This window comes from Taudactylus pleione, unplaced genomic scaffold (assembly GCF_031769625.1).
Source record: "Taudactylus pleione unplaced genomic scaffold, aTauple2 ptg000198l, whole genome shotgun sequence".
Taxonomy (NCBI): domain Eukaryota; kingdom Metazoa; phylum Chordata; class Amphibia; order Anura; family Myobatrachidae; genus Taudactylus; species Taudactylus pleione.
In genome coordinates, this window is record NW_028284600.1 from 1045121 (window position 1) to 1065676 (window position 20556).

Genomic DNA, 20556 nt, shown 5'->3' on the forward strand with positions numbered 1-20556 from the left:
CACTGTGACTCTCTCTTACACACCACTGTGACTCTCTCTCACACACACTGTGCCTCTCTCACACAACACCACTGTGCCTCTCTCACACACCACTGTGCCTCTCTCACACGCACATTCTAAAAACAACATGCCACATTCATAGGGCATCCACTATTTTGAAATGAAAAAACGCGCCACTCTTGGGTCCTGTAGTTTGCCCTATACCTAATTATAGGTCCATTATTGGTCCCAATTAAGGTAGGACAGTTATAGGTAACTACACCCACTTATTCTGGTCCAGGAGTATGGGGAAATAAGCATCAAGTACCTGATTCAGAGGTCCACGCAGTCTCTTCCGTGGCCGCGTCTGTTTGCGGAGCGGCTGTGGCCGTAATATGCAAATGAAAGTTTCAGTCCTCCCCTTGTATATTAGCTTGTGCCAGAATGTGCAAGCCCCAAGACCCCCACTTTCAGTGCCCATGCACTCTGCCACAGCGCTGTTGGTGGAGTGTTCAGAACCGCCAGTGGTGTTGCAGTGCGCACCATCGACACTTGTGCTAGCCCTATGGCAGGTGCAGTTTCTTCATCTGAGGCTGCGATTCTTTCACTGACACGCAAACGGCACTCCCATAACCCGCCCAGGCGTCAGGTTTTTATGCCTGCACTTCAGGCCGCCTCCCTGGGTTTCGCCATCACCTTTTCTGATATCGGCGGTCCCGTACGCAATGGCGCGTTTGTGCATACACACAGGGGAACACGTGCGGTTGTGGTTTTCAAAATATTTTGCGCAGTAGCAGAGAATCACTGAACTGCACCTCTTTTTTTTTTTTTTTTGTAGAAAAAGGGAATTGTCCTATCAGAGCCCAGTAATTAAACTATGATAAAAAATAATGTTGTTAGAAGTACCCTAAATGTACTTTAATCATATGTTTATATACTGCAGAAAACTGCAATGAAGGAACATTGTCTCGTTGTTTGTGGTCTCATATTGTCACGGATACTGTTTGTGTTCCGACTATAGTGAGAGCGCGTACCCTCCCCATCATATAACATATTTTGGACCTTACTCATATCAAGCTCATCAATCATTGATGTCAGCCCACTGCATCGTTATCATGAGTAACTGCAGAAGACCAGCTTTCTCTGGAAACAAAATACTTATGTTCAGTGTCCTTTGCAAACGCAGGTTCTGCTATAAAACAGAGGAACATTCTTTTGTTCTTTTTTAATTCCTTTTTGAGTCATACATGGAAACTACTATTATATTATGTTCAAATATCACTGAGTATTAATAGATTCAGCATCAATTGGATTCAAATATTCACTTCCTTTTAAACATGCTGTAATAAAATGTTTGTCCATTTTAAGGTCAATTGAAAATGTTTACATACATCTCTAAGTATATTTATGTGTGCTCTTGTAAATAGATGGAGACGCCATCCGCCAGGTCACATCAGCTGCTCGCTCCCTTCCTACTGTTTACCAGTCCCCTGCCCTCTTCTGTCCAGTCACTGCAGCCCATGTACTGTACATGGCGCATGCTCTGGGAGCTGGGATGCTCCATGCTTGTTAGGTGTGATGTGCCACAGCTAGGGAGGCCAATCCCGGGGTCGGGATCCCGGGATTTTGGCCTAAAAATGGCTGGGATCAAATCTTGGGATTGGAAGCCTCCAATCCCCGGGATTCAGGATTGGCCATAAAAGGCTTTTTTTTTACATACCGGATAACACTGAGCACCTCCAGCTGAGTGCTCAGACGCTGCCGGCTCCCCCTTCCCCCGGCTTGCACTGACGTGAGGACAGAGGTCACTCTGCAGCGCCGATTGGATGGGTACACCCACCCAACCCAGTCCTGGGTGGTTGTTATTGAAAGCCGGGAGCCTGCACGCCACCCAAAATCCCCCCCACTTGGTAAATAACTGTGGAGGCTGGTCGGGGGGGGGCTTTTTTTTTTTTTTTTAGAACGAGGCCAATCCTCGGGAACCCCGGGATTTAGTTTTTTCAATCCTGAATCTCAGGATTGAAAACTTAGTATTGAAAAGTAAGCTAGTAGACCATATAGCGACAAATCTTATATATAAAATTCATCGGACATTTGGATCCTGCCCAGGTATTAGGGGGGTCCGGATCCCGGTCGGCTCTCTCCTGTTGGTGTACACTGGGCAGACCTTTGACCCAGGGAGCCAGTTCTGGGCTTTCCACTGGATGGATTTGATGAAAACTTCACAGAGTAGTAACATTGGGTCCCAGAAGAAATACTAGGAAGTTGAGGTCTTGGCTGGACCTCCCGTTGATAGATATTATCCCGGTATGTACCCAATAATAGGCAGAATGTACAGTATCGCGGATGCAACGCTTAGTACATTCTGCCCACAATCTGTTGTTTAGTGAGGGAAAAAAAGCAACAACAACACACCACACTAACAATACAGACACACAAACAGCAAAAACTGCTGGGGTCACTAGGCTGAGAGGTGAATGATGTATGTGGTAGATTCCTTGAATTGTAGCCATTACAACCATGTGGTACAACAATCCATCTATTTAGCATTGGCCAATATGATCAGGTCATCCATGTCCATGTAAAAATTAAGAGGCTGGGTTGTAGAAAGCTTCCAATACACCGGGATGTTTACCTTGGCTGCATTATTCAAATGGCGAAGGAGGGATTTTCTTTTTATACTTGCTAGTACGGGTTTTGTTCAAGATAAGCAGCCAAAATATACCTATTTTCATGGTATTGGGTTGAATGTTCAAAGCAGTCATGTGGAAGGAGATACCTAAGATGGTATTCTGCTTCTGTTGTGGTAGAAATGTCCCCCAAATCCAATATCTAGAAGGTCCCTGGTATCACCAAAAGGGGCATATATACCAATTATTGGGTTTTACACGCGATAACTATAATTTAACGCTGCTATTCACAGCAATAAGACACTATGGATCGCCTGAATGTATTATTAATCACATGCAGGGAGCCTGCTCCTGCGAAGTATAAGAAGTAAAATGATCGCTAATGCGCTCATTTCACTTCTCTATGTGGACTTTGCAGTGCTACTGCGCATGCGTGGTCTGCTCACCGCTCATGTTTGTCGGCCATTGCCGGTATGGGACCCTCTCCAGGTAATTTCTGCAGGAAGTAGTCCAGTAATATTTACGAATACCCCCGAAAAATACCCACGGGGGTACCCGAAAATATGAAAGATCCCCTGCAAATATAGTTTGATAAATAGGCCCCAAATGGTCCATTTTACCTCAAAACCATAGTTCTTTGTGGTAGAACCGTTACCCTCCTTTCTTGAACCTTAACCCTCCCCTTTAGTGCCTAACCCCCCCAGTGGTGCCTAAACCTAACCCCCCACCTCCCCCCTCGGCTAACAGCTAAGACACCCCGGTTCGATCAGGATGGTGGCTGTCGAGATTCCGGCGTCAGAATTTAGATAGGCGTCAGGATTTCGACGCCTATCTTTAGTCCCAGATCGGGCTTCCGGCGCACGGCATTACGTCCGCCATCATATTCACTACATCCCTTTTGGGGGATTAAACCACAGATATACAATGATAAATGGGCCCCTATGTCTCCCTCTCATTTATCAATCAGTCTTATCAGATTTTATCTGCAAGGAGGGAGAGATTACACATAAGATATTGGAAAGTAGATTTCAGAGCTTTCACATGTCAGCAGTTACATTCCAAGGCCACTTGACCAACAGAACATTGCTCTCTGTGAATCGCAAGTATGTGAATAACATCACATCTCGAAGATAGAACAGACTCCTAAGTCTGCCAGAAGTAACCGGCAAACCATTCATAGGATCTTCAATCAATGTTTTAATAAAGTAATAAGCCTGCTCCTGATGAACTTATAACAAATAAGGAAGGTTTGGAATACCCCAAAGGTTGTGCTGCAGTTTTGTTTGGGAGCGTTCTATTTAATTCTAGATTTTATCAATATGTATAAAATAATACTCATCTGTTTAGTCTGGACACTCAGCACCTTCACAAGTATTGAAGGTTCTACGCCAACTGTACTAGTTTCAGGTAGAGGGTGGCTGGTTTCCTCTGCAAATAGTCCACCCGTAACATGGGAAGATGCTATTTTGGGTTCATATGTAGCTTTTTTGGAACTTAGTTTTGCATAGTCCACAGTACAGCACCCTGGAAACTCCACGCATAAGAATAGGCTCTTCTTAATGAGCACTTCCATGTCTGATGGAACTCTTTGCAAAGATTGGAAGTATTCTACCATGTTATGTGATAAGTTGGCCACTAGAGGGAGTGTTCCATTAGAATGTTTGGTTGATATCCCATTTTACCAAGACTGAAGGTAGATGTATGGCAGCTTCCACTCACATTAACATATTAATCACAATCCTGTTTTTGCTATTTTATGCTCCTCTCAATCTAATCTCACATCAAAATAAGGGGTGGCGTTCCATTCTGTAAAACTGCTCTTAGCCTGGATGTAAAGACGGGAATTGTTCATAATTATGCAGTAACAACAGGAGACGTCATGTTTTTTTTTAGCTGATTAGAGGGACAGTAACCTCAGAAATGTCTGTGCATAGCGGTGCCTAAACAGGACATTTTATATGTTATCCCCCTGCGCGGGTTATGAGCAGACTCTGGGGGTTGTGTCAGATACTAATTTCCCTCTCATTTATGTTTTTTTCTAGCCTTTTCAGACCTCCAGCGATTTCATACCCTGCTCCTAATTAAGTCACATGCGATCCTAGGCGACACCCCCAAGCTATTGTCTTGTGAGAGGATTATCTCCTATAAAAAAAATGTACACAATAGATGGGGGGGGGGGAGGCAGAGCATGTAAATCATGGAACTGTACTAATACTCTATGTAACATGGGGTATAGAAATGAGGGCAGGCAGGTACTCGGTGAGGCATTGTTTTTTTAATATGGCAGCAAGTACTCCACCTTAGCATACGTGAGCATAAGCCTGGATACACACAGGCAAATAACAGAAAATAAGCAAATAAACATAAAATTAAATGTCCCAGCACTTCTTGTGCTTAACAGTCAGCAGTTACAATATCTGTGGACCTTCCAGGTCCTGTCACCCTAATACTAACCATCACCCCCGGCCTATCACCTGGCCAGCTTGTCCGGCATCAGGAGCAATGAGCAACAGGTGTGTGAGAGTTTTAAACCCTTCCTGTGCTGCCGACTTCCTGCTGGCTCTGGGCGACCTCGAAAAAAAGGAGTTCCATATCTCCACTTTGAGCTGTGCAGCCCAGAAAACCCAGAATTCCAAACTTCTGTTGCAGCTGCAGAATGTTCCGGTCTTGTTTTCCTTTCCCTTGGAGGGAGCTGATCCCACCAGAATGTGGGCAATTCAGGTGAGAGACCACCCCTCTCACCACACATCCCCCCCTTTCGTTTTTCCAAGCTTGGGGAAGTGCACTTTCCCTTTGGCAACAGCCAAGCCCATTTAGCCTTCTGAACCACCTTTCCAGGCGTGTCTTATTATTTATTAACAGTTTCTTATATAGCGCAGCAAATTCTGTTGCGCTTTACAATTTGAATCAAAATTAACATTTTCTGGGTTGTAAAAGACATACATACATACAAACGTAAAATACATACATAAAGGTAAGAGGGCCCTGCTCGCAAGCTTACAATCTATAGGGAAATAGGTGTTGATACACAAGGATAGGTGCTACATATTGCAAATTGGTCCAGCCCGATTGCAGATGTTCTTGGTGGGCTGCATAATCCAATCACACTGGAAAGTTGGCCTAGGGTTAGGAGGATAATACATTGAAGAAAGAGAAGATGTGATAGGTGTTTACTATAAGAAGAGAGTTAGATGGGGAGCTATAAAAGGTTATGTGGGCGGTCCTGGAATCTGATAAGCTTGTCTGAAGAGGTGAGTTTTCAGAGAACGCTTGAATGTTTGGAAACTAGTGGGAAGGGCATTCCTCAGGGTGGGTGCAGCCCGAAAAAAGTCCTGTAACTGTGCATGGGAACAAGTAATGCGCGGGAATGAGACACACAGATCTTGTGCAGAGCGGAGATGTCGGATTGGAAGATATTTTGAGATAAGTGAAGAGATGTATGTTGGTGTGGTTTGGTTAATAGCTTTATGTGTGAATGTAAGTATTTTAAATTGAATACGTTAGAAGACCAGCAGCCAATGGAGGGACTGACAGAGTGGATCAGCAGACACTGAACATTTGGTGAGAAAGATCAACCTCGCAGCTGCATTCAAAATGGATTGTAGTGGGGAGAGCCTGTTTTTGGGAAGACCAATAAGGAGACTATTGCAATAATCAATGTGGGAAATAATCAGTGTATGTATTAGAGCTTTTGCAGTGTCTTGCGTAAGATATGGTTGAATTTTGGCTATATTTTTTTAGATGTACAGTATGTAACAGGATTTAGAGACAGATTGAATGTGGGGAACAAAAGACAGTTCAGAGTCAAGGATGACACCTAGGCAGCGAGCTTGTGGGGTGGGGTTGATTGTCGAGTGTCTTCTTCATACCCCCTGAACATGGTGTGTTCTGGCAGAGGAGCAACCATCCTTCTTTTCTTGCGGACACTGGGTTCTGCTCTTTTCCGCTGCCCCGCAAACAAAGTATCCCTCAAAGAACCAGTGCGACATCAGAGAGGTCTAGCGAGAAGTATCAGGACCGAGCTTTCTTCTTGCCGGATAACTTGTGCCTTAGGAATGCAATACGGTCGCTGCTTTACTCCTCCTGGTATATTTATGTCGGTTTCCACCAAGGTACAGATGTGTCCACATATATCTATCCTCCATGCGATACAAGTCGTGCCACACATAACGTGGAAGCTCCGCTTGACTTGGTAGCGCCGGGCAACTTTAGTGCAACTTTTTACATCCAAATGCGTCTTATTCACACAGCGATGCAAATAGATAGCACAAGCAGCTTCTGCTGATTAAAATGATATGCAGCATGCCTATGTTCTGAGAGCGAGTGTGGGTGTGTCTGCATGCGAAATGCTACGTTACAGTGTTACATCCACTGACACTGTAACGTAGCATTTCGCATGCAGATACACTCGCTCTCAGAACATAGGCATGCCACATATCCTTTTACTCAGCAGAAGCTGTTTGTGCTATCTGTTCGCATCGCTGTGCGAATAAGACACATTTGAAGGTAAAAAGTCGCACAAAAGATGCTCTATGCTACCGAGTCATGCAATGGCATGGCGCGACTAGAAGGGCTGTTTAACGAGCAAGGAGGCTAGATGTATGAGGACCCATCTGTAGTGCATCCCGGCAGGGAAGAAAAAACACCCTGATTATTGCAAACTAAGGCTTCCGCTCCTTTTCGCTGTTTTGCTGACAAGGTATCCTCCTTCTTTAGGACCAGGTGAACTAGAGCAGCCCCTAGGAACCTCAGAGGTGGCGGTTTTCAGCACAGCCATGGTAACATCTGTATTGGGTATAACACCTCTGCAAATAATTATTTTCTCTGGCCGTAACCGGACAAAGTGTTGCAGATTTCTTTCCATAAATATTAGTTGCGCAGAGGTTCTCTCTCCAAAGAGAACTGGGCGTGCTTTTCCACTCTTCTCCCTTTTCAAAGGTAGGGCCTTGGAGACTTTACATTGGCGTTGTCTCTGTTGTTCCTTTACGAGCTCAACAAATCCTGGGAAATTGCATCCCAATATGATAGGATAGGGAAGCTTAGGACCAACCGCTGCGACCACCTCATTACTGGTGATGCTCACTCACACCCGGGAGAAGTTTTCTTTTATTTATTTTTATATATTATATATATATATATGTATATTCCATAGACAAAAAACCTTACGGTTTCACATGTTCCATTAAGGCTGCTTAGACATGATCTGAAAATTTACAAAACCTATTGATTTTCTTCCACTCAAACTTCAAAAAGCAATGAAATTATGATCATTAAGGCTGACGCCTTAACGGATGTGTTCCTTGCACAATACAGATATGGTATGTCATCACACCCTGTGGTTGACTGCAGATTCAGAACTCTAACAGAATGAGATTGCTGTCACTCACAAAATGGTGGAGCTGCTAATTCACAGAATACATTCACATTGGAATACACACATGCAGTCTATGCAACTGAGGTTTGAGCATTTATGTGGTTCCTACATCCCACTCAGTGCCCACAATCTTCCCATTTGATCACCAAAACAATCTCACTGGCTTCCAACATCCTTCTCACTGCATACATTTATCTCATTTACAATACACTTTCAGCTCCCTTATTTTTAAAAATATACTCAGTCTATACATGTACAATTTCTTCCCCTATATGCCTCCATGCTGCTATATATTCCCCAATCCCTACTGCTGTGTGGTCTCCCAATTGTGATAGTCTGTGTTCCCTCATCCGCACCAATGTTTTTCCCCAACCCTGCATCCATGCCTTCTCCACAGCCACGTTGCTGTCTTTCTCTCATCTGTTGCACTCTTTCTTCCTCCATCTGCACTACTCTGGTCACCCAACCGTGCAACTCTGTCTCCCCCACCACTGGCACCACTCTGTCTTCCTCCCCATCCACACCATCTGTCTTCCCCAATCCCTACTGCTGTGTGGTCTCTGAACTGTGCTAGTCTGTGTTCTTTCATCCGCACAAATCTGTCTTTCTCCATCCGCACCGCCCTGCATCCATGCCACTCTGTTTCCTTCTGCACCACTGCCTTACCCTAAGCCATGCCGCTTTGTCTTCCTTTCCTCTGCAGCACTCTTTCTTTCTTCATCTGCACCATTCTGTCACCCCCAACTGTGCAAGTCTGTCTCCTGCCCCCACCCGCACTACTCTGTCTTCCTACCCATCCACACCAATCTGTCTTCCCCAATCCCTACTGTTGTGTGTTCTCCTATTTGTGCTAGTCTGTATTCCCTTATCTGCACCAATCTGTCTTTACCTATCTGCACTGCTCTGTCTTCCCATGTCCATGCCACTCTCTTCCCCCATCAACGTCGCTGTCCCACCAAACCATGCCATTCTGTTTCCCCCCATCCGCACCACTGTTTTCCACCCATCTGCATCACTTTGGCTACCCCCCCCTGTACTGCTTAACCTTCCCTCCTCTACACACCTTTGTGTCTCACCTACCACGCTGCTGTGTCTCCTCCCCCCATCCACACCACTTTTATCCCATCTGCACAGCTCTATTTTCTGCTTTGACCTCAGTTGCATAGACTGCATGTGTGTATTCCAATGAGCACACAATTTGGTGAATTAGCAGCTCCACCATTTGGTGAGTGACAGCAATCTCATTCTGTGAGAGTTCTGAATCTGCAGTTAAGCACAGGGTGTGATGGCATACCATATCTGTATCGCGCAAGGAACACGTCCATTAAGGCGTCAGCCTTAATGATCGTAATTTCATTGCTTTTTGAAGTTTGAGTGGCAGAAAATCAATAGGTTTTGTGAATTTTCACCGACGCCTGTTCGTGTGTCGGCGGCGGGCCTGGATTCGAGAGGATCCAGTCCCCGCCAGCCATTCTGCCGAGTACGGCAGTGGCGCCCATTTCAAAAATGGCGCCTTAGCGCCATTATTGAAATTCAAAAATGACCGCCACGAGCGTGATTGGCTCACGGCAGCCATCTTTGAATTTCAAAAATGGCGCCTAAACGCCATTTTTGAAATGGGCGCCGCTGCCGTATTCGGCAGAATGGCTGGCGGGGACTGGATCCTCTCGGATCCAGGCCCGCCACCAATGCCCGCACCGCCGCCGCTGGGTTCTGCCAACACCAGCGACCCACCGCCGCCACCGATGTCCCCACCGCCGCATCCGTATATGGAATCAATATGAATGACCGCCGGACTACAGTCCGGCAGTTTAAATCCCGATGCCGGCAGCCCGATGGTTCAAAGTCCTGACAGCACAGGTAAGTATACTATCCCTACCCCTCTCCATCCCCCTAACCCTCCCTTAGGGGTTCATAACCCTAACCTCCCCCCTGGTGACTAACCCTAACATCCCCCCGTTAGAGCCTAAACCTAGCCCCCCCTCCCCGCACCCTAAACCTAACCGTCCCTGGGGGGGTGCCCTTTCCCTAACCTTCCGCCCTTAGCATAACACCCACCCCAGTCTCATAACTACATCTTTCTTGAAAAAGGCGTGTGGGTCACGTCGAAAAAGCTGTCGGGCATCCGACACTGCATGTGTCCACTATGCTGACGTACTGGCAGTTTTTGACCACCCTGGCTGTGCTGCGCTAAGTATCTGTTTTTCCGTCATGCTTTCTGATATATAGTGGTTCACACACTATGTATATGCAATTTATATGATGCTGCTACTTTCTCCATAAAATTATTATTTTTGCATTTATCATTGGATGTGCTGGCTCCTCTTTTGTCTATACTGCATGAATTTATGTGCCAGGCACTCCTAAGTGACTTTCTTTGTGTGCAGTTGGGACCTGTACTATATATATATATATATATATATATATATATATGTATATATATATATATAGATATATATATATATACTTGTACAATAGTCCGGCACTCACAACAATCCAAGTCAGTATATGCTCAGGTACCTCCTACTGAAGAAGAATATACAGAACGAAAAATAGTGGCACTCTGAGACTTAACAGCAGTTAGAAGAAGGACATCGTTTATTCTAAAGTCAGGAACATCGACTAACGTTTCGGGGCCACAGCGCCCCTTTGTCACTTACCTTGACAAAGGGGCGCTGTGGCCCCGAAACGTTGGTCGATGTTCCTGACTTTGGAATAAACGATGTCCTTCTTCTAACTGCTGTTAAGTCTCAGAGTGCCACTATTTTTCGTTCTGTATATATATATATATATATATATATATATATATATATATACACACACAGTCAGGTGCATAAATATTGGGACATTGACAGAATTTTCAGATTTTGGCCTCTATTCACCAGCACAGTGGCTTTGAAATGAAACAAACAGGATGTGCTTTAACTGCAGACTTTCAGATTTAATTTGAGGGTAATTACATCCAAATCAGGTGAACGGTGTAGGAATTACAACGGTTTCTATATGTGCCTCCCACTTTTTAAGGGGCCAAAAGTAATGGGACAAACTAAACAATCCTAAATCTAACTTTCACTTTTTAATACTTTGTTGCAAATCCTTTGCAGGCAATTACAGCCTGAAGTCTGGAACGCATAGACATCACCAGACGCTGGGTTTCATCCCTGGCGATGCTCTGCCAGGCCCCAAGAACCCTCCTGCTTGTTCTTGGGGCATTTTCCCTTCAGTTTTGTCTTCATCAAGTGAAATTCATGCTCAATCGGATTCAGGTCAGGGGATTGACTTGGTTATTGCATAACATTCCACTTTTTAGCCTTAAAAAACTCTTTGGTTGCTTTTGCAGTATGCTTTGGGTCATTGTCCATCTGCACTGTGAAGCGCCGTCCAATGAGTTCTGAAGCATTTGACTGAATATGAGTATATAATATTGCCCGAAACACTTCAGAATTCATTCTGCTGCTTTTGTCAGCAGTCACATCATCAATAAATACAAGGGAACCAGTTCCATTGGCAGCCATACATGCCCACACCATGACACTACCACCACCATGCTTCACTGATGAGGTGGTATGTTTTGGATCATGAGCAGTTCCTTTCCTTCTCCATACTCTTCTCTTCCCATCACTCTGGTACAAGTTGATCTTTGTCTCATCTGTCCATAGGATGTTGTTCCAGAACTGTAATGGCTTTTTTAGATGTTGTTTGGCAAACTCTAATCTGGTCTTCCTGTTTTTGTGGCTCACCAATGGTTTACATCTTGTGGTGGACCCTCTTTATTCACTCTTGTGAAGTCTTCTCTTGATTGTTGACTCTGACAAATATACACCTACCTCCTGGAGAGTGTTCTTGATTTGGCCAACTGTTGTGAAAGGGTTTTTCTTCACCAGGGAAATAATTCTTCTGTCATCCACCACAATTGTTTTCTGTGGTCTTCCGGGTCTTTTGGTGTTGCTGAGCTCTCCGGTGTATTCTTTCTTTTTAAGAATGTTCCAAACAGTTGATTTGGCCACACCTAATGTTTTTGCTATCTCTCTGATGGGTTTGTTTTGATATTTCAGCCTAATGATGGGTTGCTTCACTGATAGTGACAGCTCTTTGGATCTCATATTGAGAGTCGACAGCAACTGATTCCAAATGCAAATGTCACACCTAGAATCAGCTCCAGACCTTTTACCTGCTTAATTGATAATGAAATAACGAGGGAATAGCCCACACCTGTCCATGCAATAGCTTTTGAGTTGATAGTCCCATTACTTTTGGCCCCTTAAAAAGTGGGAGGCACATATAGAAACTGTTGTAATTCCTACACCGTTCACCTGATTTGGATGTAATTACCCTCAAATTAAATCTGAAAGTCTGCAGTTAAAGCACATCTTGTTTGTTTCATTTCAAAGCCATTGTGGTGGTGAATAGAGGCCAAAATATGAGAATTCTGTCAATGTCCCAATATTTAAGCACCTAACTGTATATATATCTATATATAATGTGTGTGTGTGTATATACATAAGCATTATTTTTTAAATCCATGCTGTACATAATATTTCCATTAGGCAGACATAAGCAAATATATATTTAACCCTTTTTCTCTCACTTCGATTTTGTTGTGTGAATCTATATTGACTTTTAAACTCAATATAAATGCCACTTATTATTCGTGTAGCTTGCTCATTCATAAAGTATGGAATGACGCTGATTATTTTACCCTGAAATAGTCAATAGTATATTTACAAAGTCGTATTTCTAAAAAAGATTAGATTCACAAAACGCAATATTTATGCCATTGTCCTTTTTTTTTTTTTTGTCATTTTTATAACTATATGGCTGTGTATGGCTCCCCAAATAGCTTTAATTTAATTTTGGAATTTAACAACCATTTCAGACTCTACTAAAGAAGTTGTTTGGGGCTTTTTTTTTTTTGTTTCATTTAGTTTTTCTCTTTCCGCTCCCTCTGTCCACCTAACGTCTGCCTCTTAAAATATAGTATAAAGAAATCTCCTGCAAGCGCTCACCTACTTTCCTGGTAATAATGAACAGGTGGTCATAATTTGCAGGTTTTACAAGGGAATCATAGGTGCGGCACTAAATTCTTTGTTATATTCCATAGGAGGTCCAGGCACCAGATGGTGTCATGTAGGGAAGGGGGACAAACCGGCGCTTTAGGTGAAAATCATTGGTTACAAATCTGCCTTAAGTGTGAATAAAGGTATCGGTTGTACGGTTTGGATTTTCCGTCCTCTTGTGTGATTAGCACAATGCCACTTTGCAAGACCCCTGTCGACTTTATACTTCAATCTCCCAGTGATGTCCTGACTGGTTTCCTTTTTTATTTGCATTTTAGATGATTTAAAAAAAACACAACAAAAAACATTAAAATAAATCTATTTTATATTGCATAAAAACAAATGTATTCGGTTATAGTATCCGTAAACTTTGTTTCATCAACGTATTGTAACATATTACATGAAAACAAATCCATTTATTAGTTTCCACCATTACTTTATACTTTTTGCAGTTATGTAATAACTACTGCTTTCTGCTCAAAAGTCGCCGTGGGATCGGGAATTGTAATTACAATAAAAATAATGAAATATTTTGTAAACAAATAGTGATTAAAACATAAAAGCTTAAGTGTAAGATAGCGTCCCGCTGAGTGCCTTAACAGCCATTCATATTAAAAGGAGAATAATGAATGAGATTCTTGCTTTTAGCCCTGTTCACCTGTTATATTTTGGAATAAGAGGGCATGTTATTGAGGTTATACAAACGGCCTGCCTCATCTAGCTACATTTTTTTTAAAGCTTCTGGTTGGCATCTTACAGGCTGTGTTTGCAAAACGACAGGAGCTGATTGGTTGGTACTTTATCTCTTCCCAGTTTATATTTCTCCAAGGTTTGATAAATCTCCCCCTTAAATTCTAAGCACCCTTAAGCCGCTTATCCACTACACGATATATTGAACGATAACGCCATCGTTATTTTTCATTCGTCCGCAAGATCGTGCAGTGAATATGCCGTCAACAACCAGCGATGCGTTGTCGGCGTCGCTCATCGCCGGGGATGAGGGAGGGTGCCGGCACTGAACGATATATCGTACAGTATGGGCTCAATGTCCACTGCACAAAATAATTAACGATAACCATACTGTAATCGTTCAATATATCGCGTAGTGGATTCGCAGCTTTAGGCCACGTTGTCTTTGTCTAGAGCAAGCAAAGAGATACAGTTCAGTCCTACATCAGCACATGTTTAAACGCTTATAACCACACTTTCCTACTTTCTCTGAATGTTGGGCAGGTCTCCCTGACTCCTGGGAGAACAGGGAGCCCTCCCAGATCCTAGCGAGGGGGTCGGAACCAGGATGGCACAAACTGCATTTCCTCACCCCCCTGCACTGTGCTTAATGAATTGGAGAGGAATTTAAAATATTTCTAAAGTGAATAAAACGTGTTCTAATGACATCTGGCGTGAGCTGGATATCTCCTGCCTCATTAAGGTTCAAAGATAACAAAATATCTTTAGACTTGGTTACATTTCAACACTGTGTTTGTTCCGCCGCCGTGGACTTTAATGTGCGTCGTTATTGCTCTTCTAATAAGACTCGAGTGGTTACTATTTTGTTTAACCTCTGACCTCCGTTGTGTGCCTGGTTACTTTTTGTTGTGTGAACAGATACATTATTTATATAATTATTGAGCGTGTTTGCATGAATGGCAATGGTATCGCCACTGCAGGGAGAATTCAGTCTCAATAGCTGGGTTGGAGTTGTGACACTGATTGAACAACTCGTGAGTAAAGCTAGGTACACACTTGACGATGTGTACCGACATATCGTACCGCGGGTACAAATTGGACCACTCGGTCCGTCCTTCATTAACATGAATGGGGCCGCTTGCGATATCGTCAGATTTGATGTGCAGCAACATCAAACCTGACAACGTCACATGTCACCACGGGAGCGCGCATATTGTGCATTCCCACCGCACGATATTGCATGATATGTCGTTACGATTTGGACAAATCGGCCACATTGTGACGACATGGCTCCAGTGTGTACCTAGCTTAACAGCAGAAATGTAGATTTACTACAGAGGGAAGGGTGGGCAAAGTGCGCGGTAAAGCCAAGCAACCAGAGACTTTTATAGCACACTGAAGATCTACCCAACAGGCTGAGGCACTGGATGAGTTCCTAATTGGTGTAATGTAAAATTATTTCCTGCATCGCCTTTCCCTTAAATTTCTGAACAGCTGTTTACTTATTACTGTGTTTACTCATTAAGTTTTTATGCATTACCCATTCATCACTTTCAGAGACATGAAGTAATGCTCCTTACAGGAAGTTTTAACGTACTTAAATCTTTTCTTCAGTCACTAATGTTGTCTGCGGCGTGTTTTGTATGTGTCCACAGTGGGGGAGAATACTCACCATCTGCATTGTAATTACGGACGGCTAAGAGGGATCAGGGAATGTTTTGCAGCCACATGTGGACAGGCCATGCACTTGTCATTCAGTGGCCAAAACCAGCGGACCTCTAAATGTTTCCCAATGACCACTGGCCCCAGCTCTTCCCTCATTCCTACAACATAATGTCAACACAGCCGAGCTACTGTGATGTAGTTCTGCTAAACCCATGGCTGTTTAGGCTGCATCGTCATCTGGATCAAATTTGATGTCATCTTCTTACCACAAATTGCAAAGGGGCCGTTCACTTTGTGCCAACTTTAATTTATTGCTACAAGTACTGTACGCTCCCCTGTTTCCTTTACTTAAATGCTTTATCCGTCTATCATAGAGCCTTCTTTGTTGGTAAACTAGTGCCTTTGGATATGATGCAGATCAGCTCTGCTCTCAGTAGAGTCCACCGAGCGTTTCTGTACAAGATCTAAATTCAATAAAAAGTAACTTTGCCAGGATGATACCGTATCCAGAAAGACTAACACAACATGTTTAGTAAAAGTTGAATGAAGGCATGCAGAAAGCAAGACATGAATGTTGTGTGATAGTGGAGGACCCCACATTATTTAATGACAGAATTTGTTCCCGCCGACAGTGATGTGAAGCCGCTGTTGCCATTTTCTGTTTCTCTTAGTTTCTCCTCACAAATTATATTTCTCTTAAACACAAAAAAATAAAAAAATTTTTTTTATGTATCTATTTTACAACACTATTATTTTATTTCTTTTCTGTGCCAGATGAAGCAAATGCACACATATAAAATCATTCCCTATTATCACTACTATGTACTATAATGTCCTCTGTGATTTGTTCCCGATCCCCAACGGGAAAATGCTGCCACCGTTTCCTATATTTGATTTATGATGTAGCATCTTGTTCAGTGTTAGTGTTATGGATGCGCGACAAATTCTTAATCAATGGGTTAATTAAGTCATGTGAAGCAACTGTTTATAGTAAGCCCTGTATACACCTATGAGAGCCTCAATGTTTAGATTTCCTTTACAATATCACGAAAGCCATTTGCAGAACACACGTTCGTCAGTAAAGTTATAGTTGTTGTCCCACATGCTGAGAGTAACTTATCACAGGGACTGTAACAATAAATGATTAGTGCTGGAAATGAGATCAACATGTAATAACAAGGGGGAAAAAAAGTCACAACTCACACACACATTCAACCCCGTTACAATGCACCAGAGGGTGTCAAGCTACAGTGCCATGTTGGACAGTATATAAATGGTTAGGCTGTAAATCATAGTATGAGACAGCCCATACTGCCTGATTTAAAGTTACCTATACAGTATAATACCTGTCTCTTCTTCAAGTGACTGGGATGTACTTTGTAGTTTCGTATATCCGGCAGTGTTGTAAAAACCAAAAAGAAAACATCTGAGGGTGGTTTTGCCAAAACAAAAAGACGGGAGACCGCGCACATCTCTAATTATCACTTCTTCCATGAATATCATATATTTGTAGTCTGCCATAGGTTAAAGAAAGGTATACTGGGTAGTAAGAAATTATCAGTATTACATCCCCAATACAGCGAATTAGACCTTGGGTAAGGCTGCAGGCGCAATGTTTGCACTACAAGGATTTGACTTGTTTAGTTACCACAAAATACAAACAGCTACAATTTGTTTTACTGTCTAACCTGAATCGTGTCTACAGCCCAGTGTCTCTAAAGCTGCCCATCCACTGGCAGACCGCAAAACGACTGCACGATTACGACATTGTAATCGTGCAGTCGTTTGTCAGCCTGTGATGTGCCTACACTGAGTCGTTCAGTGCAGGGTCATCAATCATCTGCAGATATGCTGAACCTGACGTCATTGTCAGGTTGTCCAGCATGTTTGCCCGATGACAGATGTCTAAACGACCAGCGGGAGCGCGCATTGCTTGTTCGTTTTAGACATTTCTCTTATTGATTTGCAAACAATTTATGAACGATAACGATATGGTTATCGTTCAATCGCTCAATTTAATCGCCTAGTGGATGGGGCACCTTAAGAGCTGGTTACAATCTTGTCTGCCCCAGTTGCCCTGCAAGAAGGGAGGACGGAGGGTGGGGAGTCGGGCATGCTGGTGACATCATCGCTGAGATTGCATCGGAGGCAAATACGAAGCACAGTGCACAATTGTATTGGGCTCCGCACAGCAATGATTGTGCGAATAAAGCTGGTTCCTCTCCCTGTTTTTGGAGTCCCCACCTGTTCGAGGACCTTACTGCTTTGGCCTGGTTGCGCAAGCTAGCATGCCACTAACGCTCAAGCATACATTGTGAACTATAACAACTCGTTTGTTTTGTGTTTTTAACCTCTGTAGAGTATATCTTGGTGTAAACCAAATTTTTATTTATTTTTTATCTATTAATTTCTTTCAGGTGCCACTTATCATCCCATGCCACCGGGTGATTTGCAGCGATGGAAACATCGGCAACTACGGTGGCGGGAGCAAAAACGATATGAAATGCTGGCTTCTAGCACACGAGAAGCACGTAAAAGACATGTGAGCATGCTTCCATAACGCTTCACCCAGAGCTGTACCGCTGCCAAAACATATTACCCAGCACACTACGCTATAAGCTTTCAAATTACGCTGTTGAATTCAGGAAAATTGTAAATATTTGAGCGACATATAAATATAATACAACATCCGATGTGAAATGTGCGGTGGCAACTACTATATTATAAAGGCTGGATGTGTCCTGGGGGACGCAGCTTGTGTGCCTCGTCTTGTTTTTACATTTTACAGCAGAATGAGTACAGCAGACAGTGCCTGTTAGGCTTGTATTTTGTTCACATCTCCAGTCCTGTTTTGTTCTATTTTTAATGCCCATTAAAGCAAGGAAAAGAGAGGGAGGAGCGTGGCAAATCAGAGGTTCAACTGCCCCTGCGAGGAAGCATCTGTCTTATAGAAGGGACAGCCGGCAATGTTACAGCATAGCGTGCGACTCAAAGCAAAATAATATGTCGCACACACACCTCCCTATTCCTGCCCAGCTTTGTATTCATCCAAACGGAGATCCTGTACCTCTGCCAGCACTGGTGCCCAGCATTCCCACCTAATCCTTTTGATGTTTAGTTTTTTTGGAACAATGTTTCACGTATATGTCGCTGTCACACTCGCAGAAAAAAAATATATATTAAAAAAAAGTAAGAGACAGCATAAATTTAAAGGAAATCTCTATTGTGGTGTTTGTTTAGACAGTCTTTCTACATTTCAGATCTCTAGGAGTTGTTGAAAAGATACCAATAACATTTTTTTCTGGCTTCCTTTCATATATTTCTGTGTTCGCTTGCCAATAAAAATAAATTAATATACAGTAGTGATTTCATTTAATAAAATTAAAAAAAAAAAATTGTACACATATATAGCCTCTGCATTTTTAAAAATAAAGTTCACTGTTATCTTTGTTGTGACTTGTTTTTTGTGTTTTTATCTAGTTATACACAAAAATAAATTAATTATTAAAGAAAAGAGTACTAGGAAAAAAACAAAAGAACATTTTTTTGTGGCAAACAACATCTCAAGATATATTTTGTGAATAGCTTAATAGATGTTTTATTTTTAAAAATATTAATAAACTGAAAATTCATTAAAAAAGAAAACATTTTTTTTGCAGGAATCATTAATCAGTGTGTGTCTGGTTGCACTGTGGTAGGAGTTGCTATACTTTGAACAGGGATTGTTCCAGCCATCTCTACTCAATAGAGGGCACCCTAGATTAGAAAAATTAAAGTCTGTTTTTATAGTGTGTTTAGCAAATCCTTATTCACCACTTTTTGTGGTGTTTTAAGAATGGATTTTAAAATGAACAGCATTGTCAAAAAAATCTGTGCATTATGTGCTCAGTTTCAGACAAATCTGCCGCAGGATTTAGCTGTCTACTAGTATTACGGAGTTGGCTCCTGCGTCCCATGTACATATTTTTGAAAGGTGCTGTAGGAAGATAGGAAGATGACGAATGACCTCTCTTTGTCAGTTTTAGCAGAGCCTGTTAATAATGCCCGAATTGCGGGCTGGGGTGACCACTAATGAAGGGTGCTAGACCGCGGGAACCTCAGGAGGGAATATTTAAAAGAGAAGGGGCCGCCATACTACTCCTTAGGTGCAACGTTAGCAGTCTTCCCACTGTTAATAATGCTGATCGTCCTTTGAGATGTCTTGATTCAGAATTGTGTTTGGTAAGACAACCTAATGATAGAGTACTCTGTGCTATGAAAATAAACTGTATGTTATATAGTACATTTCACATGACCAGGCAATGGAAAAGAAAACCCAAGCTTAATTTAGTCTTGAAACAGATTTAACTTTCAATAATTCAACTTAAAAAAAAAAAAAAAGTATCGAGCACCGGCTTATTAGCCAAAAAAAGTTAGATATTGAATCTTACAGAATTTTTTTTCTTTTGTTTTGTGTCTCTGTCATAAATGCTGAGAATTTAACTCCTGATGCAGCCATATGGAAAACAATGGATTTATTTTATACAGCTGCTGTCTCAACTCGGGGAAAATTAAGCGTTAAATCTGCTGGCTTGTTGCTGTTATTAGTTGGCTGCATATTTATGACAAAACAAGTCAAAAGCAATGGTACCATAAAACAAACAAATATGCCACAAATTAGAAAAATACACACGAAGACTGTGTTCCTCTGACTCGGAATTGGGTCCCACTGACCTATCGAGTTACCTCCCCATTCAGTCTTGCAGTTCTTTGAACTGCTGACATTGAGACACTGTGCAGCCAGGCACGACAGCTGGCTCTGCAGCATCTAATACCAACACATGCTGCTTTCCACCATTTCCAGTGAGTAAGATAATGAAAGATTCAAAAATAATATTTGTTTTGGCGGCACATGATTTGCAATGGAATAGATGCCCTTGACCAGGAAGAAAGTGAATTCTGTGAAGGGTCAAAAAAAAATAAAATAACAACAATTCAACTGATAATAAAAGTGTGTGTATGAAATTGTAAGGGGGTTTTTTGTGCATATTAACTTTTGAGATTAGTCACTTGGATATCCTGTTATTTATTTATTTTTTAAAGAAATGTTGGTGTATGTATTTATTTTTTTAAGTTTTTTATTTTTTTTTCTAAAAACCAAAAAAATTAGTAAACTAAGTTT

The 20556-nt window shown here is 42.3% G+C and overlaps 1 protein-coding gene across 2 annotated transcripts in view; it reads left to right on the forward strand.

Annotated features, from left to right (window-relative positions):
• MGMT (O-6-methylguanine-DNA methyltransferase) overlaps positions 1-18844 on the forward strand; it is a 471419-nt gene extending 452575 nt beyond the window's left edge. For both annotated transcript variants that reach the window (XM_088476947.1, XM_088476948.1), the window contains one exon: positions 17813-18844. In XM_088476947.1, the coding sequence (XP_088333073.1) occupies positions 17813-17941 (129 nt within the window). In that variant the 3' untranslated portion in view covers positions 17942-18844. The remainder of the gene's footprint in view (positions 1-17812) is intronic.
• Positions 18845-20556: the final 1712 nt, after the last annotated feature.